We start from the raw sequence: 26909 nt of genomic DNA on the forward strand, positions 1-26909 counted from the left end.
TATTTGAGCTGCTTAGAGAACGAGGCAGAGAGAACGAGACTAATTGAGCTCTGTTGTGCTGTTGATACCAAAGCTGCCTACAAGAGAATAATCTCCACCATCCTGCCTGTGTGGTTTCTCCCCTCTCCCTCTTTATCCATCACTCTTTTTTCTTGTTCTTACTCCCCTTGTCCTCCCCTCCTCTCTATCTCTCTCTCTCTTTCTATACCCTTGTCTCTCTTTCTTTCTCACTGACACACACACACACACACACACAAACACACACACACACACACACACACACACACACACACACAATACTCTCCAGGGTAGGATGTGTTTGATATCGCCTGCCATTCACAGCTGGTGAGCTTTTGTTGTTTAGTTTTCATCTTTTATCTCCAGCATCAGAGAGCACTTGCTCCCTCTCTTTCTCTTTCTCTCTCTCTCTCTCTCTCTCTCTCTCTCTGTTTCTCTTTCTCTCTCTCTCTCTGCTTCACACACACACACACACACACACACACAGACACACACACACACACACACATACAGATACCCTTTGCCAAAGCCGTCTGCCTCCATCTTTCTGGCGTGAATTTTAATTAAATTCAGTAAAGCTTTATTGGCGTGACTGCAGGAGATCGCTGCCAAAGCCATGCACATAACTCAACTAGAGAACACTGGAGATCCCCTTCGCCCGTCTGCCTCCCGCTCTTTGTCTTTCCCTCTCAACTTTCTCATAATTTCCACTCTTACAACAAACAGAGGGAAAAAGGGGAAGGTGGTGATGATGATGATGATTATGATAATAGTGGTGATCCCGGCGATGTGTGATGTGTGCCTGTTGTTTTTAGGGCGATGCCAACAGATCTGAGACAGACGACGAGAGGCAGTCGCTCTCTTTTGAGGACGAGGAGAAGTTGAGAGAGCTGTACGCTGCAGGTACAAACTCTTAGATCAACTTAGAAATGAAACATGTACTAGAGCTGGTACGATTCTCTAAAATTGGTTTTACTTTAACCACTTTTACTTTTTTGATTTTAAAAACAGTCGTTCACATTTTCAAATGATTACATAAAAAGATAGGTTACCTAGTATCCAGTGTGGTATAGATGCCATATTTTCCTTGAAATGAACCACACTAAGTAGAGACGACAGATACATCAGTTGACGGATGTTATCGGCCGATATTGACCTATGAAAGGCGCATCGGTACATATAGTCATGGAAAAAAATATTAGAGCATTTTTTTTCTTAATTTTCTTGTTCATTTTAATGCCTGGTACAACTAAATGTACATTTGTTTCGACAAATATAATGATTACAACAAAAACAGGCCATACAAGTTTAATTTAAGAGCTGATATCTAGACATTTTCCATGGTTTTCCTGATAATAACCAAAATCATTATCAAGAAAACCATAGAAAATGGCTAGATATCAGCTCTTAAATTAAACTCTTATGAGCTATTTTTGTTTCATATGTAATAAAACATTTACTGCATTCTTGCCTAATGATTTGCCAGCCTTTGTAATGAGTTTGGAAAAGATGTACGCTCAGTTCCAAGTTATTCAGGCACACCGAGCTAAGTGGAGTTGATTGAACTAAAGCTACTCAGTGAGTAGTAGTGTTAGTTCATAACATTTAGCAGTAACTTGGAATATAAATTATTTCAGGTTGTCTGGAAGAGTCTTGTATGGGTTGGGAATGCCCTTGGGGTCCAGCATGGACTTGATGTTACTCATCAAGCATGTCATAGTTATTGTTATTCTAATATACTTATCATAGAGGAGGACCAAAAAACTTTTTAGAATCACGTTTGAATCAGGAGACAACCTCCGGGTCTTAAGTGTCTTAAGGCATTCTTTCAATAGTCTGTTGCAAAAGAAGTCCGGTCCTATCTATCTCAATACAAAATGAGACTACTCCTCACTTGAGTTATTAGCTCAGTAAAAATGCTTGTGGCACACTGCAATCTCAATTGCTGGTTTCAAGTCTTCTTCAAGACAATGTGATGTTAAAAGTGTAAATAATGGTCCCATTTAGAAAAAAATGATGATGAAAAAAAATATTTGGGGCATTGCTACCTTGTGATTGACAGGTCGCTAACACAATGAGTGCAATGTCTGCAGTTCTCAGACAGATCCAGCCATAGATCCACCCCTCGCTCCTCCCCAGTCCAAATATGGTCTCTTACAGTTTCATACTTCAAACGGGCAGTCAACAAACAAATGGGTGACGTCACGTTGACTGCGTCCATTACTTGTAAACAGTCTATGCTTTGAAAAGATAGCTGTTCAAGATTTGTCCCAGCCTCCTCACCATTTGTCCACTGGGGTTGCCAAAATCAGCACAAAATGAAAATTTCTTGTTGTTGCTTGAATTTATAAAATGTAAACTGCACTTCAGGTCGTCGTATTCGCACAAACAAAAGAACACTGGACATAAACTCAGCTACAGCCCTAATCATAACCAATACAATGACCCAAGTGAAAATAAACTGAAATTATCTTCAAACAAAATGTTTCCTTTGTTTGTGTGTGTGCAGAGCTGAAGATCCAGGCCATGATGCTGAGCCCCAACGGTCTACTGAACCCAAAAGCCTCCATGCCTCACCCGCCTCCTCCCCCGCTGCCGGTCATCACGCACACTGCCGCCACGCCCACCATAAACTCCAGCCAGTCACGCCGGGCCAGTGCTGCCTCCATGGACATCCACAGCCTTGAGCAAAGGTCACCGGTGAGCCTCGGACACACACAAAAAAGTTGATTTACAGAAGCACTCGCACTGTTTCTCAACAAAACAGTCTAATAGGTCTAATAATTTTTTCCATGACTGTATACTGTCTGATTTGTGTCGTTATTAAAACTTTTTTTAGACAATATTTATTACAAAAAACATGTATTGCCGTGATTTAGAAATGGGGTTAGCTATTCATCTTTTTTTATTATAATTGTCAGCATTTGACTGAAACTGAACGGTATTTAGCTATTTATTTTATTCCCATTTATTCCTTATTTTCTCTGTTTAATTTATAGAATTGGCTGATGATGCAATACATGGTTTGTATAATGTATCAGAATGTTTAATATTATTTAGTAAAGTTTTATGTTTGAGAAAATATCCCTCTACAGAAGCACTCGCACTGTTTCTCAACCAAACAGAACATTTTTTAGGACCTAACAAATGACTTTAATGCATTTCCTTCCTCATAAAACTTTAAGAAAAGCCCAGTGGTGGAAAAAGTATTCAGATCCCTTACTTAAGTAAAAGTACTAATACCATACTGTGAAATTACTCCACTACAAGTAAAAGTCCTGCATTCAAAACTTACTGAAGTAAAAGTAAAAGTACTTGTTATGCAGAATGGAGCCACTCAGATTGTTTTATGTTCTAAATATATTATTACATTATTTGTATTTATGCATCTATGTATGCAGTGTTTTGATTTTGAAAAGATAGGGCTTAATATTAACTAATTAATATACTTTTTTGTGGTTTAATTTAAAAAAAAGTCTAATCACTTTAGATGAATCATGTTTATTTATGTTAAATCTCGACCCGGAAGGAAACTAAAGCTGCCAGCTACATGTAGTGGAGTAAAAAGTGCAATATTTACCTCAAAAGTAATGTAGTATAAAGTTACATAAAATGGAAATACTCAAGTAAAGTACAAGTACCTCAAAATTGTACTAAAATACAAAACTTGAGTAAATGTACTTAGTTACATTCGAACATTGGAAAAGCCAAATATCTTGCAACCAGCAACCGACCAGTTTTATTTACTCATGTCTTGCTGCTCTGTGTCAACATGTTTAACAGCAGAATGGATCCAAGCAAAGCAACTATCAGCTCTGATCGTGTGGTGTGTCAGAATCATCACGGGAGAGAAATGTGGTTTTTGAGGCGTGACAGGGAGCGTAACCTGTGCAGTGCAGAAGAGAAGAGTGACATGCATTGCTGCTCTGTTCGACCGTTCTCGCCTGTTAATTGGTTACACGCTGCTGTCAGTGATGGTGTTCTCTCACGCTGCGGATGTTTGAGTAGATCGTGACGGGGAATTTCCACTGAAGTTTTCCCGGCACTTTTTTTTGTGCCGTTTCAGGTGGTTGGTACTAATTTGCAGTGTTATTTTGCCTGCAAAGCAACATAGGTGCTATTGACTGTTAGAATCTGGTTTCACACAGCACAGTGCTTTTTTTTGTGGAACAAGCACAGTGTTTTTCTGTCAGAACTCAGGCTTAATGAATATATTTGCTCTCTAAAAAGCTTTTTCTTTCATCACATTTTACGCCTCTCTCTCACACATTAGATATATTTACATTAATGTCTCTCTGTGCACAGAATAATGCTCATTTATTATTTGTTGATCAAGCTTATATTAAACATAATATAATAATACATTTTATTTGTCAAGCACCTTTACAATTTTTCAGTTAACAACAATATATTAAACAATAGGATTTTAATTAGGCAGACAGAGTGAGGAATTAACTTAGTAAAAGTGAATTTCAAGTGTGTTTTAAAAGAGATTAAAAGAAGACAAAGATAGCTTGTCTGATCTCCTCCAGCAGATCATATCTGAGCGACAGGGCTCTGATAGCAAGGCCTGGTCGCCTCTGTTTTTTAATCTAGATCTTGAAATCTCTGAAATGGACCTGCCAGAGGATCTCAGGCTACACTTTGACTCATATGGGATTAAATATTCATTGATGTATTGGGGGGCCCAGTCCCATTCTTGCCTTTAAAAATGATAAATTCTAAAACGCACAGGTAGCCTGTATAATGAAGCTAAAATTGGGGTTATATGGACTCTTTTGTTAGAATTAGCGAGGCGTCTGGCAGCAGCACTTTGAATTAACTGACGTCTAGAAAGGCTGGGTTTGCTTAGGCATGAGTAGACTGAATCATAGTTGTCCACACTGGATGTGATGAATGCATGAATGACAATTTCCAAGTTGTTTTGAGACAGGAAGGACTGGATCTGAGAGATTCTGCTAACTTGGTAAAACAAGACTTTTAACATGCAGATTGAAATTAATGTTATTATCAAAAGTAAACACAGTGATCTCTGCAGCTAGAAGCGTTACTGGCTGAGATAAACCAAGTTGCGTGAGGTGTGAGCATGTGTCGTGTCTGGGCCGATAACTATGATTTGTCTTTGTCCCTGAGGTGATTAATTGGTTGTTATTGGTGGGGTGTTAAGAGAAATAAAGCTGTGTCACCTGCGTAAAAAAAAAAAAGAATAGCAGAAATTGGGAGTGTTTTTTTTGCTGCAATAGATCTCCTTGCTAATACAAACACAGTAGACTCATTGTCACATAAAGGCCAAAATACTAATAATGAGCTCGACCATCTGTTGAAAGGCCGCTCCTAATCCCTCTGACTACAAAGTAAAATCCTTAAACTCATTGGATGGCTACTGTTTGTTTTGACTGACACCCCAGGAAGACACCCATCTTTGCATTACCTACAGCCCAACCAGTCACCTACAAAATACCATCATCATTAAAGGCCTCCCAGGACTCCCCCTTTATTTCAGAACACTGTTGTAAATACTGTTGCCCTTTGCTGGCATGTGCATATGTTGTCATCATTACAAAGAAACATCTCGGTTCTGAGTGATTAGCATAGGTTATTATGGAGCACCGTAAGGCCCAAAGTGAAATGCAATTCTGTATTTGTTCCATATAAGAGACATATAGCGAATGAATACATAACCTCAGTTGTGTGGCAAGTTTGCCACATAGATAGCAACAACCTAACCTAACAGTCGATAGCAATCGAGCTGCTAACTGAAAACAATTCTACAATGTCATTTAGCAGACGCTTTTATACTAAGCGACGTACATTTGAGAGTTGATACAACACAAGCAAGGATGAAGTCAAGAAACATAGCAAGAGTAAGTGCCGTGGGTTAAGTTTGAGTCCATTAGGACGTAAGTGCTTTTAGCTTGTGCTAGCCGTCAATGCGAAAGTTTGTTTTATTTTATTTATTAGGGCCTCGGGGCAATCGCACCGAGCACTGGTCCCATACAGCAATAGCTGTAGGGACCAGTGCTCTGGGCGAAGCTGTTATACTGTGGATTTCTTCTTATTCCTCTTGCGGACGCAATTTCGTCCCGCTAGTCCTACAACTTGAAGAGTTGCAGGACAAATTATATATCAAAACGTGCGGTTTGATCGGGATCGGTGTGCTATTACTTTTCTCTACAGAATATGAATTTGAGAGGCTGTCCACCTCTGCTGTCACTGAGCCGGAACAGGTGTCAGTTATTTCTGTTGATTGCTTTGATCTGATTGCCTTTGATCTTTGATGTGATTACAGTTACAGATACACACACATGCGCGTAAGTGTGCACACTCCTCACACATGCATACACATGCTTCAAACACACGTGCACGCACACACACACACACACACACACACACACAGGTAACTTTATGTGATTTTAATTACACACACACACACACACACACACACACACACACACACACACAGAGGTAAGTTTATGCGATTTTCGCTACACACACACACACACACACACACTTTGAGGTTAAAGGGCATAGTTTGAAATCTCTGAAGAATCTCATCATAGTGTACACACACCGGCAGTAGCTCCCGTGGCCCTTTCAGAATTTCCCCAGAGGAAATTTTCTAGTTTATTCTTATTATTGTCATCTGTGTAGATCAAGAGTGAAGGTATTCAGTAAAGAGTTGGTCTTAAGTCTCTTCTTAAAGATTGATAGGACTCAGTAGATCGGGTGGTGTTCCGGAGTTCGTTCCACCACCGAGGCTCCACAGAGGAGAAGAGTCTAGTTTGAGACGTAGATCCCTGCAGAGGCAGAGGAGCCAGACGTCTTTCACTCAAAGAGTGTAGTGAGTGGGAGGGTGTGTGGACCTGAACAAATGTGGTTGCTTTCAAGATAGCACGATAGCTGTATAAAGCGTTTCTTTTTCCCTCTCAGTCTTGTGAGACTTTTCAATCCTTCAGTGCTGGGATGCTAGTACAGATCTTGCAAGGCTTGTTTTTTCACCAGGAGATGGCAGGGGTTGCAGGGAAGGCCAAGATTTGTGCCCACATAGGTCACTTAACCATCACAATGATTTTTAAACTGTTTTATTAAGTTGAAAATGCTGCATAGTTCTGCTTTAAGGTTGACTATTAGCAGCAGCCCTATTCCCATGGCACCTCAACTTCCTCTCCACACCTCTTGTTGTCGCTGTCATATTTCCACACGTGATTTTGAACTAATGAAAAGGAGGATGAAGTATTCAGATCTTTTTTTTAACTGTGGTAAAAGTAGTAAATCACACGTGTTGACGCACTGCAGCACAATGCTTCTTATTGGTGCTGGGGGTGGCGGAGTGCATTTGCTTATTTGTTTAAAAATAAGATCAAACCGAATCATGAAAGGAGAGGGGGTGGTCATATTTCAGTTTATCAAACTGCCTTAATGTGTATTCTAATGTGCAGGCTGGTATTTGCCCCACAGCACTTGTACTGGTGAAACATTCATAACAAGAATTAAATATTGTTTTGCACTTATTTTTTTTTCACAAATCTGTCAGAAGTCCAACCATTTGCTCCTGTTGTCCAAAGTTGCCCTCACAGGCCACGTGGGACGGCGGGCCTCAGAGCCGGCGCTCCAGCTGGACCAGTATCAGCCGAGCACCCAGCCTCCACAGGAAGAGCCAGTCGGGGGAGATGGAGTCCCTGCTGTCCGACACGCACACCAGCTCGGACTTCAGCAGCAGGGAGCAGTCCCTGGACCAGCCGGAGTACATGCAGGTGCCCATGCTCCACCCGCCCGACTGCAACGGCACCACGTTCCACCTCCCCGAAGACGCTCCCCTGACCACGCACTGCCACGTCGACCAGGAGGAGGAAGAGATTGAGGAGGTGCAGCTCTCTGCTTCGGTGTTATTTGTTCAAATATAGCTAGTTAGTCTGTTTAAATGGTCCATGATGATCACAAGAAAAGACATTTTCACGGTGTCCCACTTTTGTTATTTCCAGTTAAAAAAAACTTAATAAAAGAAGTTGTTTTCGGCTCGTTCAAGAGTTCAAAAACTGCTGCTAATTATCTTGCGAAGGCATACATTCCAACCTTAGTACCCGTCGACACTTTGAAAATATTTAATTAGCTGGATTTAAATTATGAGCAGGGTGGAGGAAATATTGGGCACATTGTTTGAACAACTTGTGCTGTGTTGGAATTTTTATGTACTGAGACATTATGAGTCACGACTGCAATTCAGTGTTTTCCACCAAGTCAAACAGTTTCAATTTGATTCTGGATTATAAAATGAAGACTGCATGATTTTATTTGTTTACCGAGTGTACATAATGATACAGGAAATGAACTAACAACCATAAAAAAACAGGTAATTCTCATGTAATCCCATGCAAATTTGTGTGTGTGTTCCTTCCAGAGTTTATGTAAGAAGCTGAAGAAGCTGCTGCAGCCATATGAGCCTCAGTGGTGCCTGGAGCATGAAGAGTGGGCCCTCTATCTGTTCGCTCCACACAACCGGTAAATACACACTACACACACACACACACACACACACACACACACGGCCCCTGATATCCTCCCGAGTGGCCTAGGTGGCTTAAACCACAGCATGTGTGAAAATTCACAGCTGAAGTGTGAAAATTTCAGCCAAGGCTTATAGTAATACAACGTCCATTTTTATCAATTAAAGCTGTCCAAGTGAAAACAAATACATTATGTTGTGGCATGTTCAGTGATGTTGGTAACGTGTGAGAAGTACAAATTATCATTTAATAAATAGAGGAGTAGTTGATGAAGCTCTTTCCTTCTCTCTGTTTCTCTCTGCAGGTTCAGGATCTGGTGTCAGAGGGTCATAGGTCACAAGATGTTTGATCACGTCATCCTCCTCTTCATCTTCCTTAACTGCATCACGATTGCACTGGAGAGGCCGGACATACAGCCCCACAGCATGGTAGCATACACACACACACACACACACACACATATACATACCGTACATACACATATGTTTTCTCTGCCCAACAACATGTATCTTTGACCTGAACCTTTCAAGCAACAACAAAGAACTTTAATTTTGGCGCCCCCTGTGGACAAAAGCAGTAATGCCCGCTAGCGCCACTGCCATGTGTGGTTAAGATGCGGTATTATGGATCCCACTGCAGTTCAGAAAAAGTCACACTCTGAGACGATATGATTGGTCAGCATGGTACCTTACATTCTGCACAATGTCGTGACGCCGCATTGGATCTTCTTTTCCACTTTGTAGGAAGCTAGCAAGAGCTAACATTTGTAAGAAGTTGTTCATTAACTGTGATTAAATCACATGAGCCCTTTCCTAATTATAATTAAAAGCTAAGCCTAAAGTTACTGCCATTTTCCCACCAATCCACACTTTTTAAAGTATATTTTTCTGGGCATTTTTGCCTTTAGTTGATAGGACAGGAAAGGGGAGAGATACGGGATGACATGCAGCAAAGGGCTGCAGGGGAAAATCAAACCTGTGCCTCAGCCTCAGCTACAGGGCGCCCCAATCCACACTTAATTTAACAAAACATACATTTGTCCCCTACACAACGGGGTGTCAAACCCGTGGTCCTGGGTTTGATAGCCCTGTGACTTCCAACTTGACCCACCAGCAAGTTGAGAAAACATTCCTCCATACCCTTTTTTTAACGTTAATGTGAAGCCAGAAGAATGCACGGCCCTGACCAATCATTGCCTCGCAGGGTGGGTTGTTTGGAACTGCCATATCCATAATCCATAATAACGCTGTAATTATTTTGATCTGGCTAGCATGTGAATTTGTTTTGGAAGCAAGTGATGTAGAAACACAGCATATTTTTTAAGCTGTTGTTTTGTTTTAAACTCAGCTGTTAGCAGAATGCATAGCAATGAGGTGTTGTATCTATCTGTGGCTAGATAAGATTAACAACTGTAAAATAATGATGGTGAAACAAAGTTTTAGCCACCATGGAAAATTCATATATTTTAATGTTAAACCGTGTCTTGTCTTTTTTTGTTCATTATCAATTCTCTCATGAAGAATCTCTTCCTGCTTCATTTTAACTGGCTAACATACTGGGAAACTTGCCTGGGAAAATATAAACATAATGTAGAGTCTTCCAATGTGCGTGCCATATATCGTTTTATCTGATTTTGTGGGGAATCTGACCCAATGACAACAAGAATAATATAGAAATAACCAGTCTTCTCGCTCATGGTCTTGTTGGCTTATGTAGGTCAAATAGAGGCATCAGTATTTATTTTGTATCTGTTTTATAACCAGTTGAAAACACTTTAACCTACATTTAACTGCTGTAATTTTGCACAGAAACTGTATTCCTTGTGTTGTAGTATTATTTCCATCTTCATTGTGTTTTTTAGATGTTGCACTGTATCTGAAAAATGCAATACAAATAACCTTACACTGTAAAAAACCTTTGTAGAAATTACAGTAAAACACTGTCAAATTGCATCAGAAATAGGTTGTCAAATTAAACATTGTACATCACCGTAGTGAATACTTTTAATTACTGTAAATCAAAGAATATCATAAAACTTTAAATTCAACTGCCATAAACTGCAGAAAACACACAGTTTTAGTGTAAAAATATAAAATTTTGATGTGAAATTAATGGAGAAATACCATGATGACACAATTATCCTAAAAGTAATGGGATTATTCAGTATAAATTACAGTTTTTGCTGATATTTACATTTACATACGCTCACTGTATTTTTTACAGTGAAGTTTTGGCAACCAAAGCTGCCGGTATTTTACCGTAAATTAAACAGATTTTTTTTTACAGTGTACCGCACCTTAGGATAAATGTGATTCTAACCTTATCACTATCATCTAGCCTGTCACTGTGCTTAAAACTCCCAATCAGTCGTCACAGAGATAGAAGTGCAGGATCACACACGTACACAAATGACACAACACAAGCTGTCGATTACAGAGGGAGTGCATGTGCTTGTTGCTGATGTAACAGCCGTTTGGGAGTCATTATACGAACACGTGCTGTTCTCAGTATGTATTTATTATGTTTCTACTACAACCGTAATGGTATTTTTTTTCAGCTCATTATGTAACACATTGCAGTTAGAGTTTAGAATCAAAGCTAAAGCTGCTGGGACACGAAACCCTTAAATTGAGTAATGTGCTTCTCTGTGTGTGTCTGTGCACACTCACACTTGTATGTGTGTGTGTATGTGTGTGTGTGACAGGAGCGGGTGTTCCTCAGTGTGTCCAATTACATCTTCACTGTGATCTTCGTGGGTGAAATGATGATCAAGGTAACCATAACAAGAACGAGCACTTCACTCCAAAGTCATTTTCTCATCTTACTTATAAAAGGGCAATTTTCTTCCTGGGTGGGGATCAGAATTGCTTTCAGACTCATTTTACACCTCATATTATTTTATCATCTCAGTAATTGTGCTGGATCTGTGTCTGTGCATGTGTTAAGGTGGTAGCTATGGGCCTGTACTTTGGAAAAGGTGTGTACCTGCAGAGCAGCTGGAATATTTTGGACGGCTTGCTGGTGTTCGTGTCGATGGTGGACATCCTGGTGTCCATCGCATCAGCAGGTGGAAATCGAATCCTGGGTATCCTCCGTGTGCTTCGTCTTCTCCGCACACTGCGACCACTCAGGTAGGAGTCTCTTATGTTCATAACAATAAACAGAAACTTCAGTATTTTTCAACCTGGACTCTATTTCCCATATTTATGTGTCTAAGTGAACAATGGGGACTCGTTTTTTAATTTTTGAAGTTGTTCCAGCGAGAGCGGCTGCAGCCGGCAGATGTGAAATGGGCTGCAGTGTAATCCTTTGGTACAATTGCGCAACTTCAATGTGTGTCCTCTAAAAGTCCTTGTGTTTTTCACTGACAGGCTCAGATTGTATTTAAAATGAGTGACTTCATAATTGGAATAATCATAAAGACAAATCTAATGTTTTTTCTTTACCTTTTGCATAAGCCAGTTAGTTTATTTACTGTATCCAACAAAAGTCTCATCATCGAAAATCAGCGAATTAACCTACTAATAATAGTAATAATAAACTTTATTTGTAAAGCACCTTTCATACATGAAATGCATCACAACAAATACATTTCAGTCACAAAGTGCTTCACATTGAATTGACATAAAAGGAACATGTTAAAAACATATTAAAAACATTCAATTTATAAAATGGAAGTTAAAAATATAGATGATAAATAGTGCAGCAAAGCAACTTAATAAGTACTTTACAATTGTGTGTGTTGGGTCTGTGTGCACACCTTGTTTTGCTCTGATGCCGCTGACTGAAGAGTCGAACTGTCCCGACGAACACAAATTCACTGACTGGTCTAATCAAAGTTAATTCCACAATAATTCACCTCGGAAAGTGTCCAGTATAAAACTGGCTTCGACCCTTACAGCCCAACTCCACCAATTGCAAGGTAAACTGTATATAAACCATGATGCAAGTATTATCTCATAAAAGTGTAAAACGAATACATAAAATGCATAGGATCACATAAAATGTCGTAAAATTAAAATGAAAAATGTCATAAAATCAGTATTTAAAAAATGCAGCAGAGATGAGGTGCAAAGCTACTGATAGTGTAATAGTGATCTACTGTAGATCTCAAGGCCTGATTCCACCTTCAGCACTGGACCGGTGGTGAAAAATCACATTGTTATCATGTACGTCATGGTGATAAATTCTATGTGTCATCCTGCTTCAACATAGACATGCCACTGTGCATTGTATCGCACTTTTCATGAATGAATAAAGTAGCATACTGACTGTATATGTAATAATACATTGCATCACGTCCATGCCACTGTCTGGGTAGGCCCGTTATAAGCTGACTGCTCACATTTGGTTTCATGTTTCAACAATGCAACCCCAATATTTTGGTATAACTGCAACTTATGAAGTTAGGTAACATTATTATTATTAATAATAATAATAATAATAATAATAATAATAATAATAATAATAATAATAATAACTTAAATGTATATAGAGCCTTTCAAGAAACCCAAGGATGCTTTACAATACAATACAATAAAGTAGGCATGACTTAAAACAATTGGGCACTGATGACGGTTGAGGGGGTTAAATGAGTCCAAAAGCCTTTGTAAAGAGATGGTGCTTGAGAGGTTTTTTGAAAATGTCCAGGGAGGCAGCGTTTACTGGTTTTGGCCGGGAGAGAGTTCCAGAGGGTGGGGGCTGCGGAGCTGAATGCACAAGCCCCAAAAGTCTTTTGTTTGGTGCAGGGGGTGATGAGCAGACTTGTGTCAGAGGGTGGAGGAGGTCGGTGAGATGTGGATAGGCGAGTGCGTTTGTAGGTCAGGATGAGGAGTTTGTATTCAAAGTGTGATTTAACCAGGAGCCAGTGAAGGTGGATGAGGGTGGGGGTGATGTGGACCGGGAGAGAACTTGGGCGGTGGAGCTTTGAGTGTATTGAAGCCTGTTCAGGGATTTGGTTGGGACCTCTGACAGAACTTAAGCAGCAAATAACTTGTACTAACCTAATCAAATGATTACAAATACACTATTGTCACACAAACAACAAGAAAAGAGCTCACTGTAATATTTAAATGGTAAAATGGTAAATGCACTGCACTTATATAGTGCTTTTATCCAGAGCGCTTCACTACAGACTGCGTTCATTCACCCATTCACACACACATTCATACTGGTGGCAGAGGCTACCCAAAGGGTGCCACCTGCCACCATTGGGAATTAATTCACACACCGATGAACGCAGCATTGGGAGCCATTTGGGGTTCAGTATCTTGCCCAAGGATACTTCATGTAGGCTGACCTTCCGGTCAATTGACCACCGCTCTACCAACTGAGCCACAGCCGCCCCAATATTTCAGCTAATGTTAACATTCATTTGCAGACAACAAACACATTTTATAAGCTACAGTTATGTTGAAAGATTAAGACTGTATTCTTTACCTTGGTGTTATTGCTGGAGGTCATGTTGCTTATTCTAACCAAGTTTTGTTGCAGACCAAAAAGTGCGGGACTGGAAAGGGTCTGACGGAGGAGGTGAAGGAGCCTGGAGCTCTGTCGTAGACACTTCTAAATTATTCAGCTGTGACATTGAAAATCCTTAAGATAAAACAAAGTGAACGCAACAAACTGTTCTGGGACCTCCTTGCTCCAACTCTTTCACTCATGTTTCCACGATTGTCTTCTGGCAACAAGTCACCTCGTGAGATTTCAGAACAAGACTTAAAAAACACGGTTGGTTAGATGATAACAAACTGGATCAAATAAAAGTAACAGAAAACAACATTTTGCTTAGAGTCCAGGTTGAAAAAGCCCAGATTTTTTCTTTAATATTATGTGGTGTACTTGTTAAGCGTGTGTGTGACCTTGTGTCTGTGTGTGTGTGTGTGTGTGTGTGTGTGTGTGTGTGTCGCAGGGTAATAAGTCGTGCCCCTGGTCTGAAACTGGTGGTGGAGACTCTGATCACATCCCTCAGACCCATTGGGAACATCGTCCTGATCTGCTGCGCTTTTTTCATTGTGTTTGGAATTCTGGGAGTCCAGGTAAACATTTAAACAGTATATTCCCTGTTCACCCACTGTTGGTTGAAGATAAGCCTCAATATTTGGGAGCTTTTTTTTGCACTGAAAAAGGCTCAGTTTAAACTTATTTTCACCCGGTTTTTATGTGCCCAAACATCCAAAGCTTGTTGTCTTTTCTGCTGCAAGAAGACACTGATCACAGTGGTTTAGAATTAACGAGGCACATCTCAGAAAACGCTGCAGGTAATAAAAAAGTGGAGAGAAAAATTGGGAGGAAATGCAAATGAGCTGCTGATTATGCACCAGAGTCCCTGGAAGTAATTAAAAATACAATGGTTCAACTACAGAGGGATTGTGCTGAAAAAGATTTTTTTTAAATTGGATTTTCACCTGGATTTTCATGTTATTAATTTCATTAATGAGTACGCTTTGTAATTTATTTATTTTAGGCATTATTTATCAGTTTTTAATTTTCAAAACATACTGATAAAATACAATTTTTAGATAAAACATACAAGATGTAAAAGGAAAAGCTCAATAAGATTATCATGCTGTGAAACATTGGTTCTAAATCTGTCGGTCGGGACCCTGCAAGATAAATCTCAGGAATCTCAAATAATTAAAGGTGTGAGAATGGGGGGGAAATGGTTCTGTTACATGAAATACGTTTATTTTACTACTGCTTTTGACAAGTAACTGCCCTTCTTTTGAACTACTGGATAGTTTCATCAAGAGCTGAATTATTTGGAAAAATGTTCAAGATACGATTCATGTCACGATTCATGATAATGGAGGGAATAATCAATTTTGTAGATAGATAGATAGATAGATAGATAGAGAGATAGAGAGATAGATAGATAGATAGATAGATAGATAGATAGATAGATAGATAGATAGATAGATAGATAGATAGATAGATAGATATATAGATAGATAAGCACTTCCAGCAACAGCGCAACACCAATACAATAAATTAGAATAGAGTAAAAGTAAAAAACTAGTATAAATGTGCAAAATTAATGAACGCAAGAGACAATAAAAATATAAATACATGGAAATAATATACAATTTTGTATCATCATTTTCTCATTTTCACAGAAAAAATTACACTAGTCGATATAACAATTCTGATAAAATGTTGAATAATTGTGCAGCCTACAGTTTAATCTCTGCAGCCACAAAATCGATAAAAACATCCTGTGAAGGAAGGACATTTTAAGGTGTCACAAGCCAAAAAAGGTTTTTTTAATATTCACTGGTACTTAGAGCCATTTGATGTAACAGCATCTGTCAGCTCCTCTCTACAGTATTGCTTGTTGCAAATATTCCTGCAAATATTCAAAATCACGCTCCCACAGGAAATTATGTTTGATGGATGCTGAAGCTAATATTAACACACAAGCATACTTTATTTCTCAGAAAGACACACTTCCACTGTGTTTCTGGCTTATCTTGAGAACTCTCCCTGCTGGAGTGTGTAATGACTGTGAAGCAGACCGGACCAGATGGTACCTGAAGATCTTAGCTGTACCATACAGTCGGCCTGTAGGCGCTCTCGCCAAGTAATTTGCTGTAAAGTAATGCATCAACGTTATCTCGCGCTGTGAAGCTTTTGTTTATATTACCTGGAGGTTGCAGCGTTCTTGCATGTGTTTATCTGTGTGCACACATCTGTCTGTGAATGCAGCTGTTTAAAGGGAAGTTCTTCTACTGTGACGGACGCGATGTGAGCAACATCACCAATAAGACCCAGTGTCTGGATGCCGGATACCGCTGGGTGAGGCGCAAATACAACTTTGACAACCTGGGGCAGGTTAGTCACACACACATGTACACATGCTGACACCTGAGCTTATAAACTGATTGACAGCATGACGTTGATTTATGTGTCTCACTCTTCCAGGCGCTGATGTCACTGTTTGTGCTGTCGTGTAAAGACGGCTGGGTCAGCATCATGTATGACGGCCTGGATGCTGTCGCAGTGGACCAGCAGGTGAAGACACACACACACACGCACACACACACTTACACACACATTCTTGTACTTCTGTCTTTGTGAGGACACTCATTGTAATAGTGAATTCCCTTGAAAAGTTATAATAGTTTTGGATTTTTCATTAGTTTTTATCTTCATTGGGATTTTTTGTTTTCAAATTCAATTAGTTTTAATTCGTTTTTAGAGTCAGTTTGCCAGTTTTAGTTTAGTATTTATGTTTTTGAAATGCTTTAGTTTTAGTTTAGTTTTTATTAGTTGTAGTTTTTTGTAATGGGGTATTTGTTGGGTGGGAGATTAAAAGAGGTCACAGTAAATTTTGCCTTCATTTCCTTTGTTTTATCCATCTTCATTATGTATGAAGAAAGTTGACAATGACGAAAACGAAGGACATTTTCACTATAATTTTAGTTAATTTTAGTTAGTTTTGTAACCACACAATACAGTTTCAGTTAATTTTTTAAACTCTTATTTTTTAGAGGACCGGCCAAAATATCCTCACTTTGCAAAAATGTCCCCACTCTGTTGGTTAAAAACGTGTTCTGGTCCTCACTATGTAGGAAGTACAAGAACACACACACACACACACACACTCACACACACACATACACTCACACACACACTCACACACACATACATACATACAGAGGAAGAGAGTAAAAAATGAATATCAAAGAGACATACCAACCATTCAGTGTTTATTGTATTTCACTGCATTTTGGATCTGTTTTGTGTCAGTCTCAGGCACCATCTGATCTTGTTTGTTTGGAGCAGAAAGTGGAAAATATTTCAGGAGAGAAGGGAGGTGTAAGGGAAAAGAAAAGGCAGATGGATAAATAGATGTGAGTTGACAGTGCTAGCAGTTTCAGTGCTGACTCAGGATTTACATTGTCTTCTTGTTTATGCTCTCTCCTCTTCTTCCTTCCTCACCCTCTCCATCACTCTTTGGTCCTCCTCTCTTTTTGCTTTTTGTCCCCATGCTACCTCTCCTCCTCCTCCTCCTCCTCCTCCTCCTCTCCTTCTTCTCTCTGCAGCCAATAAGAAACAACAACCCTTGGATGCTGCTGTTTTTCATCTCTTTCCTCCTCATCGTCAGCTTCTTTGTGCTCAACATGTTTGTGGGCGTGGTGGTGGAAAACTTTCACAAGTGTCGCCAGCAGCAGGAGGAGGAGGAGGCGCGGATCAGGGAGGAGAAACGACAGAAGCGGTTGGAGAAGAGGCGGAGAAGTGAGATAACGGGATGGGAAGGGAAGGGGAGGAGAGGGAATAAGAGACTTAAAGTACATGGTCGAAAAGTATGTGGACACCTAAACACCCACATGTGATTGTTTAAAATATTCTATTCTAAAACCATTGTCATTAATATGCTGCTATAACAGCTGCCACTCTCTCAGGAAGGCTTTCCACAAGATGCTTCAATTTAAACACGAGCTTTACTACCGGTGTCCACTTTCAGTCCGTGATCGACTTGACTCGTGACTTGGGAATCTTCCTCACTCTGCTTTTATCCGCTCTGCTGTCTTTTCAAGCCTATTTTTGCAGGACAAGTTCAGTGTGAAATTCATAAAAGCTAGGGGTGTAAACATACAGTCATGGAAAAAATATTAGACCATCCTTGTTTTCTTCAATTTCTTGTTCATTTTAATGCCTGGTACAACTAAAGGTCCATTTGTTCCTTTGTTTCCATGGTTTTCTTGATAATAACCAAAATCCTTTTTTCCATGACCGTAGGTCGATATATTGATTAATCTGCAAATGATCCAACTGCATCGATGCAATGCCCAAATGTCGATGTTCACTTGTGCTCAAAAGTTTGGGGTAACCCAGAAAATGTCTGGGTTGTTTTCCATGAAAACAAACTGTTTTAGTCATGATTGATTTACAAAATTATTCGAAATTATAGTAAAATCATTGACAAGGGTAGAAATAATCATTTTAACCTGTAAAAAGCTCCAACTTTACCTCTAGACACTCAACTAGTCTGAGGAAGGATGATTTTATTTCTTCTCAAATCAGCACGGACAGTTTTCAGCTGTGCTAGCATAATGTGGAGGTGTTTTGATGATCAGTGAGCCTTTCTACACTATAAAAGTGGATTAACACAGGAGTGATGGTTGCTGACAATACATAATAGATGTTTCACTAGAAAATTGGACGTTTCCAGCTTTAATGGTCATTTACCACATTAACAATGTCTAGTCTGTATATCTGTTATTTAATTATTATTATTATTATTATTATTATTAATAATTTTTAAAAATTGTGCTTTCCTTTCAAAAATAAGAACACTTTTATATATGGTTTTATTCTGAAAGTCTCCCTGTGTTGTTTTGAGACGTAAACTGAGCACACAGATAGAACCGATCTTGGGAATGTTCATAATTGAAAGATCATCACAGTTTCTTTACGTTAACCCATGAAAAACATTTGCACTCAAATACATTGTGGCACTTTATAGTGAACGGAGAGTCTGTTTTTATTCTTTGTATTAAAAAAGAATGATTGTTTTTCATTGAAATATCTGAAAGAGCTCAGAAATAACTTTGTGAAGTCCTATTTTAGTTGTACTGTTATTATATTATACTTTAGAACAGTTTGTGTTAAATGGGCATATTAAATCATCTCATATCGATCGATGGCCCTTGAATCGAACCGAAACAAAGTTGTACTGCATTTTTACCAAATGTTGTATTGTGACGAATCCCATGATTTACACCCCTAATATATTTTTTTGACAATTTACATGGATTTGACAATTAATTATACATTCCTTAGTGACTATTTCTCTTCGCTTGTATTGTATGAACTCACAGGTGTACCTCACTTTGGATAAAAGCATCTGCTAAATCAAATTGTAACACTAATGAATGTCTTTATAGACATATGGCAAAACTAGTTTATCTTGTTTGTTTATTTCACTCTCTACTTTGATGTCTGGGATGTAGGAGAAGTGCTATTACGGTTGTCCTTCTGCTGATATAATACAGACAAAATATGTTTAAAACAGCATGCTGTGTGTAGTATTTAAAAGCACAAACTCTCTCTTAGAACACGATCACAGATTAGATTTAAAGGTGTAATCGTTATGTTTTTAACCCTTAATAGGACACTCATTGAAATACTTGCAGATTCCAAATTTCAACCCTAAAGAATATTGGAGGATATTACATACTGCCAGAATGTGTAAAAAAAAAAAACATACGGACCCGGTGGACAGGGATAATATTTTGAGAAAAAAAGTTTACGAGATTAAGGTGTCAAATCTACGCGAATTTTTTTTGCAGATTTATGAGATTAAAAGAGGTGAATCTGCGAGAAAAAAAGTTTTTTTTTTTTTCACTTTTGTCTCGTAAATCTGCAACTTTTTTCGAGCAGATTTGCCACTTTAAATCTCTTAAATCTGCACAATTTTTCGCGTAGATTTGGCACTTTAATCTAGTAAATTTGCAACTCCCCCCCCCGGTTTGTATTTTTATTTTTATTCATACTATATGCCGTCATAGTCAAGTTCTCCTCGTACAAGTCCAGGTGGTTCTACAACCAAACAGAGAGACATGGGGACCCCATGTTAATATCCACTGAAGTTACCAAATACAGTTCTTCGCCCGATAAAGGGTTAAAGCACAAAAAATCAGTCAAACTGCTCTAAACAATATTGGAAAGGTTACTTAAGAACAGACCATTTTAAGACTTGAAATGTGATGGAGCTGTAGCACAAACACAATTCATCCAGTGGACCAGGATTAGTGAGGTCTGGCACTGATGTTGGGCGATAAGGCTCAGCTCTCAGCTCATCCCAAAGGTGTTGGATCGGGTCAAAATATTGGCTTTGTGCAGGCCAGTCAAATTCTTCCACACCAACTTAGAAAAACATTTCTTTATGGACATTGAAACAGAACAGGGACTGTTGGAAGCATACTGTTGTCCAAACTGTCAAGGTATGCTGTAGCTTTAAGGGAATCTTTCAGTATTTTACAACCTGAAACCTAGTTTCCCATGTTTTTTGTGTCTGATGGGGACAGCAATTTTTCAAAATTGTTCCAGTATTGAGCGAGAGTGCTGCAGCCAAAATAATTTCTTTACCTTTCGCTTGAACTGTTTGGTTTGTTTTTGTGTCTAACCAAGTGTCCCTGAAGGAGGAGTCTCGTTCTTAGTGCCTGGAAGACTGTTTTTGTGTTGAGGTACAGGCACAAGGTTAGTGCTATCTAAAAGACTCTTTATGTCATCGCTGAATATTTAGCCGTTTTCGAGGCCACACAAGAATTCATAACTAGACTCCTCCTCAGAACACCGAACAGACCAGATCAAGAGAATGGGAAATAAACTCTTTTTTTCCTCTCTTTTCATTATGTTGTCAGACACTGACAATAACAACCTGTCAGAGGCAGAAACAAGCAAATTAAATGGATGTATATTGACCAAGGAGGATTACATTGCAGCATGTTTTTTCAGAGCTGTCGGCTGCAGTGCTGTTGCTCAATCCTGGATCAAATTTAAAAATTGTTGTCTCCATTACACACTAAAATATGGGAAAATAAGCCCCAGATAGAAATAATAAACAAGTTTCCTTACTCAGTCTAATTTGAGCCAGGAATATTCCTGGTCCAGGCACGTCCACATACTTCTGGCCATGTATCAAAGCTTTAATGTTGTACATACTCATGATAAACCTCTTTTATCCACATACATACTGTATGAGTACATGCATAATTTCTGGCCGTATTATGCTCAGAAACACACTCTCCCTCTCGCTCTACCTCATGTCTGTCTTACTGTCCTTCTCTCCCTGCAGTGTAATCTCTAGTAGTGCTTTCTTCTTAGTCAGTTAACTGTCTGGCAGCAGACAGTGAGGGTTTCTGCCCAAAGACACCTTGAAGTGCCATGCAGTGTGTGTGTGTATGCGTGATGGATAGGATTGAATTCCTGAGGTGGCACTTTTGGTCCGTACACATGCACACACACACACATACGCAGCAGTGCGCCACTTGGCACCCACTTCATCAGTGACTTCATAGCCCATATCTTATTTCTCTTTCAGAAGCATTTTAATGGCCGTGTGTGTGTGTGTGTGTGTGTGTGTGTTAAATGCAGGGGCCCAGGAGAAGCCGTATTACGCCGACTACACCCCGCTGCGTCGATCCATTCACACCTTGTGCACCAGCCACTACCTGGATCTCTTCATCACCATCATCATCTTCACAAACCTGCTCACCATGAGCATGGAGCACTACAACCAGCCTCGGGTAACCATGGCAACACCTTTCCACCACCTGCCCTAGAACCATAGTAATGAAGGGGTGTGTGTGTGCAGCAGTACAGTACAGCCACAGTGGGGTTTTTTTTTTTTTTTTTTTGAAGTGTGTGTCTTTTTTGTCTGTGTGTCCCGGCAGTACTTCGAGGAGATACTGAAGTACTGCAATTACGTCTTCACAGTGGTTTTCGTCTTCGAGGCCATTCTCAAACTCATCGCTTTTGGCCTGCGCCGCTTTTTCAAAGAGAGGTATTCAAGCTGTCACATACATTAGTATAAAAGATAAACACACAGTTTCATCCTTAGCAGTGGTGGAAGAAGTATTCAGGTCTCTTACATCAGTAAAAGTAGTAATACCACAGTGTGAAATTACTCCACCGCAAGTAAAAAGTCCTGCATTCAAGATTTACAAAAGTATCAGCATCAAAATGTACTTATATTATCAAAAGTAAAAGAACTCATTATGCAGAATGTAATATATATTCCAAATATATTGTTGAGTCTTGAGTGAAAGTATTAATACCATACTGCCGAATTACTCCACTACAAGTAAAACTCCTGCATTTAAAACTGACTCAAGTACAAAAAGGTATCAGCATCAAAATGTACTCAAAGTATCAAAAGTAAAAGTATTCATTATGCAGAATGGACCCACTGATTGTTTTATATATTACCAATAATTAGATTATTTGTATTGATGCCTTTATGTAAGCAGCACTTTGATTTTGTACGACAGGGATCATTTTAACTACTTGATATGCTATTATTAACTTATGATATGCTTTGAATTAATCACGTTTTTTTTTTTTGTTAAATCTCGAGCTCAAAAGTAACTAAAGCTGTCAGCTAAATGTTGTGGAGTAAAAAAAACAATATTACTATATAATTTTAAGTATAAAGTTACTTAATATAGAAATTCTCAAGTAAAATACAAGTACAACTTGAGTACCACCATTGATCCTGAGAGAGACTGACAGTTTGTGTGTGTGTGTGTGTGTGTGTGTGTGTGTGTGTGTGTTAAGATGGAACCAGTTGGACCTTGCCATCGTGCTCTTGTCCATCATGGGAATCACACTGGAGGAAATAGACCTAAATGCTTCCCTCCCCATCAACCCCACTATCATACGCATCATGAGAGTCCTGAGGATCACAAGAGGTACACACACACACACACACACATACACACACACACACACTCACAAACAGTGACACAAAAAAAACACACAAACATGATGCTCTGTGGTTGACTTGTTGCGATGTTTCAGTGCTGAAGCTGTTGAAGATGGCTACAGGGATGAGAGCTCTGCTGGACACAGTGATGCAAGCTCTGCCTCAGGTAAGAGGCAGCACTGAAGCTGTGAAATATAAAATGTCTCTTTAACTGCGAGCCTGGTTTCCAGATCTGAAGAATTGCAGACAGCTTGTTTTTATTCAGTGATTCATCAGGGCTGGCACCGACTGCCCCCACCACATGATTTACTAACACGATTCCCCCAGCAGACTGTTCAGTGACACCAAATAACCACCAAACAAGCATGACGACATCCCCGTGTTTAGCTAAAGGCTAATGGCTGATCCTTAAATGTATCAGCGTGGCTGATAAATCACCAGTTTAAATCATCGCTTTTACGGCGCATAACTTCACAGCTGCTTTGGTGCGATTGTTTTGCTACTGGGTATCTGCGAGAAAGATAAAAAATGAACCAGAGAGTCCAGTCTGAAAGCTTATCATCACAAAGACACCACACAGCAGTTTATTCTCCTTTGAGGCAGGATTGTAAAACTCTGTTAAGTTGTCGCAGCAGCAGTATTTCTCTCCTCTGCTCCGAAGCTTACGGAGAGAAAAGAGTAAAATTAGCCAAACATTTCAGCGGGTATGGATAATTGCAGATATCTGATGGGCCAAAGCAGAGCATTTCTGGATGACATTGTCTTGCGATGCAGCAAAAGTGATTTATGAGCCCTTTTTTTTGTTTTTGTTTTTTGAGTCCTCTACAATGGCACCTGTCACAGGATGCTGTGCTTTTTGAAGCAGTACTATTTTTGGTCTAAACAAGACATTCACAAGCAAGAACCGTGAACTGAGATGAACATGTAGCTGCATTTCGACACATTTAATTGCGTGGCTTCATGTGGTCAGTCTGTCTACATCCTGACTGAAATATCTAAGTTTTGAACAGATATTCTTGATCCCCAGAGGATGAAGCCTAATGACTTTTCCTCTAGCGCCACCATGAGGTTTGAGGTTTGTCCACAACTATTAGAGAGAGTGTCATGGAATTAAATTAAGAAAACATACATGTCCCCTCATGATGAATCGTTATACATCGCCCATAAAGATGGAATAAAATATTTTTTTGACCTCTTTACATGAAATGATTGTGACAATGTGATTTATTTTTGACAGATAAAGTGTATATCTTCAATCTCTTCCAAACATATCACAATGAAAATGAAACTACAATTAACAGAGGATTGTGTCTGAAAACAAAATTATTACAACTTTATGGGCGACCCTGTAATTTCAACTAGTGCCAGCATCTGAACAAAAGTTAAATTCATCCAATACTTTGGTTTATGACCAAGTTGGGGAAAGTTACTCTTAAGACTCACTTGTTACTTACTTAGTTACTCTTTATTGAAAGTAACTGATAAAGTACTTTAAAGTTACCTATTTAAATGCTTTTTAAATATGCCTTTGGGTGTGTTGTCACTTCCAACTGTTATCAAAAGAAAAGTTGGAAAGAATAACATCTTCAATTTAATATGTTGATCGTGCAACCCATGAACAGAACTAACAAAAAATGTTTCTTATTTGCCACAATGTAAAGTGCAGATGAGTCTAAACCTAATGTTTGTATGTGGCTGATCACATTTGGTGCCAATGGTGAGCGTATTGAGTCACTCCTGGTGTCTCTGCGTATTGTCGTAGGGCAGACCTGGGCATTGGGCGGCCCACTGGCTGAATATATATAACCGCAGTGCTTTTATTTTGAAAAAAATAGCAAACATTAGCACTAGCTAACAACACTTTTACTATAGTTAAGACAACAAATATAGCCACTAATATATATGACAGAAGAAAATAAACTTTAACAAACATTGTGTCCTGTCAGCCAGCCACTATAGAAGCCTTTTTCATACTTTATATCAACTTTATATGAATTACGACGCACTCGTTATTATTCACCGGTCGTTTTTTCATTTAACCGTTCTACCGGTTATTTCTTGTCACTACCTTTCAAAATGAAAGCACCCGATTCACACTGGACGGCACTTTTTCAAAATAAAAGCACCTCAACATTGTTAAACACCTTGAAAATGTACCAACATGAAAAACAAGCTATATAATACAAAAACACAAATAGGAAGCTTACTAAAGGACATTTACAGTTGTGTTTAAAATAAATGGACTAGTGATATAGTGATTGGAGTATTTACTACTTTTTACTGCTATATTTGATTTACTCCACATTAACAGTCTTATCATAACATGTGTTCCTATCAGTTGCAGCTCAAAACCAGATAATTTACTGTATTTTATAAAGCGATTACATTAATATTGAGCAGAATTTAGTTCAGAGTTTTGGTCCGGCCCCTGCAACCTTCGTGGTATTGGTCATGTGGCCCCTTGGGAAAATTAATTGCCCAACCCTGTCGTAGGGTCTGTTTGCTAAATATAGTTCACTCTATGAAAGTTACACGTTATAGCGGATGATTGTAGTTTTGCTTACGCACTTATATCGCTCTGCTTCTTGTAGCAAATTTATTGCTAATCGTACTTGGTGACATGTTACCCCAATGCTGTTTCTGACCGTAGACTGTATAAAAGAAGTGGACGTAGAAGTTTGGCATTTTGGCTGTTGCCATCTTGGTTCCTTTTTTTGCAGCCAGAATATTTGGACGAGGGGATAGATCCCACTGATGTCAGGTTCACGCCAGGCCACTGAAGTCTCGCATGAGCAGTAGCCTCGCTGTTCACACCACAAGCGCATTTCTCCACGTCGGTCAACAAGAAATTCTGCTCCTGCTCCTCTTTTCTAATCAGACAGAGCTAATCTTTATCATCTGTCTCTGTCTGTCTGTCTGTCTGCTTCTGTGTGTGCCTACAGAAACACACACAGGAGCAGCTGACTGCTCATGGAGAGGAGCAGAAAAAAGTGTCGGCGAGCACCACACCGGGTGTATTTTTTATTATTTATAAGAATCAGAGAGCTTATATCATACATCAAATGTTCTTTATTATTATTATTATAACCTTTATTTAACCAAGAAAATCCCATTGAGATTAAGAACCTCTTTTTCAAGGGTCGACCTGGCCAAGACAGGCAGCGGCAAATACAGTTACAAAATGACACAGTTAAAACACAAACCAAGGACAAGCAAAAAAGCTAAAATGATCACATTTACAAACAGATTATGAAAAACATTTACATGTTATAGAATTGTCCTCAAGTACTCTCAGTTTAGATTTAAAAGCCCTCAATGATATTAACTCTGTTTGTTTCCAGTCATTTTGTAACTTATTCCATGCAAAAGGTGCAATTTATTGTTTTTTAGATTAAAGATTATCACGTTTTCTTGGCAGATTTGCTCTGTCACACTCAAAGAAAATAGACCAGAAGACAAAAAAAGTGAGAACTTTGGGGTACTTCGTGGCCAGTGTGAACGTGTTGTGAGAACCTGAGGACACTATGCACGCCCACCTATACCTGACTGCACCTGGCTCCATGTTGTATGAAGTGGTGTTAGCAGAGAAACACTACATTATCAGCTAAACCGAGCACTAGCTTGCTGGCTTGGATAGCAATATTCATCTGCAAGTCATGTGAAAATGTGGTATTTATGTGAAATTTGTCACAGCTAAAACAAAATATTATTACTGGAAAAAGAAAGAGTTGACTCCTTAGTGTTTTTACTACAACTCAATGCTGAACAAGACATTTCCAGTCAACCACAATGTTATAATTAACTTTCATGAACTGAAAACACTGTGAAAAACAAGTCCAAGGTGCTGGTCACAATGCCTCTATCCTGATTGTCAGGTCACTGTGGTAGCAACGTCCTAAATCATACCCTGCCTTATCATCTATTTTTCTCTAAATGGGACCCTAATTTAGAAAATG

General features: G+C 39.1%; 1 protein-coding gene across 1 annotated transcript in view; it reads left to right on the forward strand.

The window, feature by feature from the left end:
* Positions 1 to 26909, forward strand: part of LOC131968445 (voltage-dependent T-type calcium channel subunit alpha-1I-like) — a 76908-nt gene that overhangs the window by 37439 nt on the left and 12560 nt on the right. The window contains exons 14-28 of the mRNA XM_059329330.1: positions 834 to 921; positions 2528 to 2718; positions 7584 to 7883; positions 8417 to 8517; positions 8827 to 8950; positions 11227 to 11295; positions 11469 to 11653; positions 14434 to 14560; positions 16227 to 16352; positions 16443 to 16532; positions 17567 to 17759; positions 21624 to 21775; positions 21923 to 22032; positions 22806 to 22939; positions 23049 to 23119. Of these exons, the coding sequence (XP_059185313.1) occupies positions 834 to 921; positions 2528 to 2718; positions 7584 to 7883; positions 8417 to 8517; positions 8827 to 8950; positions 11227 to 11295; positions 11469 to 11653; positions 14434 to 14560; positions 16227 to 16352; positions 16443 to 16532; positions 17567 to 17759; positions 21624 to 21775; positions 21923 to 22032; positions 22806 to 22939; positions 23049 to 23119 (2061 nt within the window). The remainder of the gene's footprint in view (positions 1 to 833; positions 922 to 2527; positions 2719 to 7583; positions 7884 to 8416; positions 8518 to 8826; positions 8951 to 11226; positions 11296 to 11468; positions 11654 to 14433; positions 14561 to 16226; positions 16353 to 16442; positions 16533 to 17566; positions 17760 to 21623; positions 21776 to 21922; positions 22033 to 22805; positions 22940 to 23048; positions 23120 to 26909) is intronic.

The sequence above is a fragment of the Centropristis striata genome, chromosome 1 (assembly GCF_030273125.1).
Source record: "Centropristis striata isolate RG_2023a ecotype Rhode Island chromosome 1, C.striata_1.0, whole genome shotgun sequence".
Classification (NCBI taxonomy): Eukaryota; Metazoa; Chordata; class Actinopteri; order Perciformes; family Serranidae; genus Centropristis; species Centropristis striata.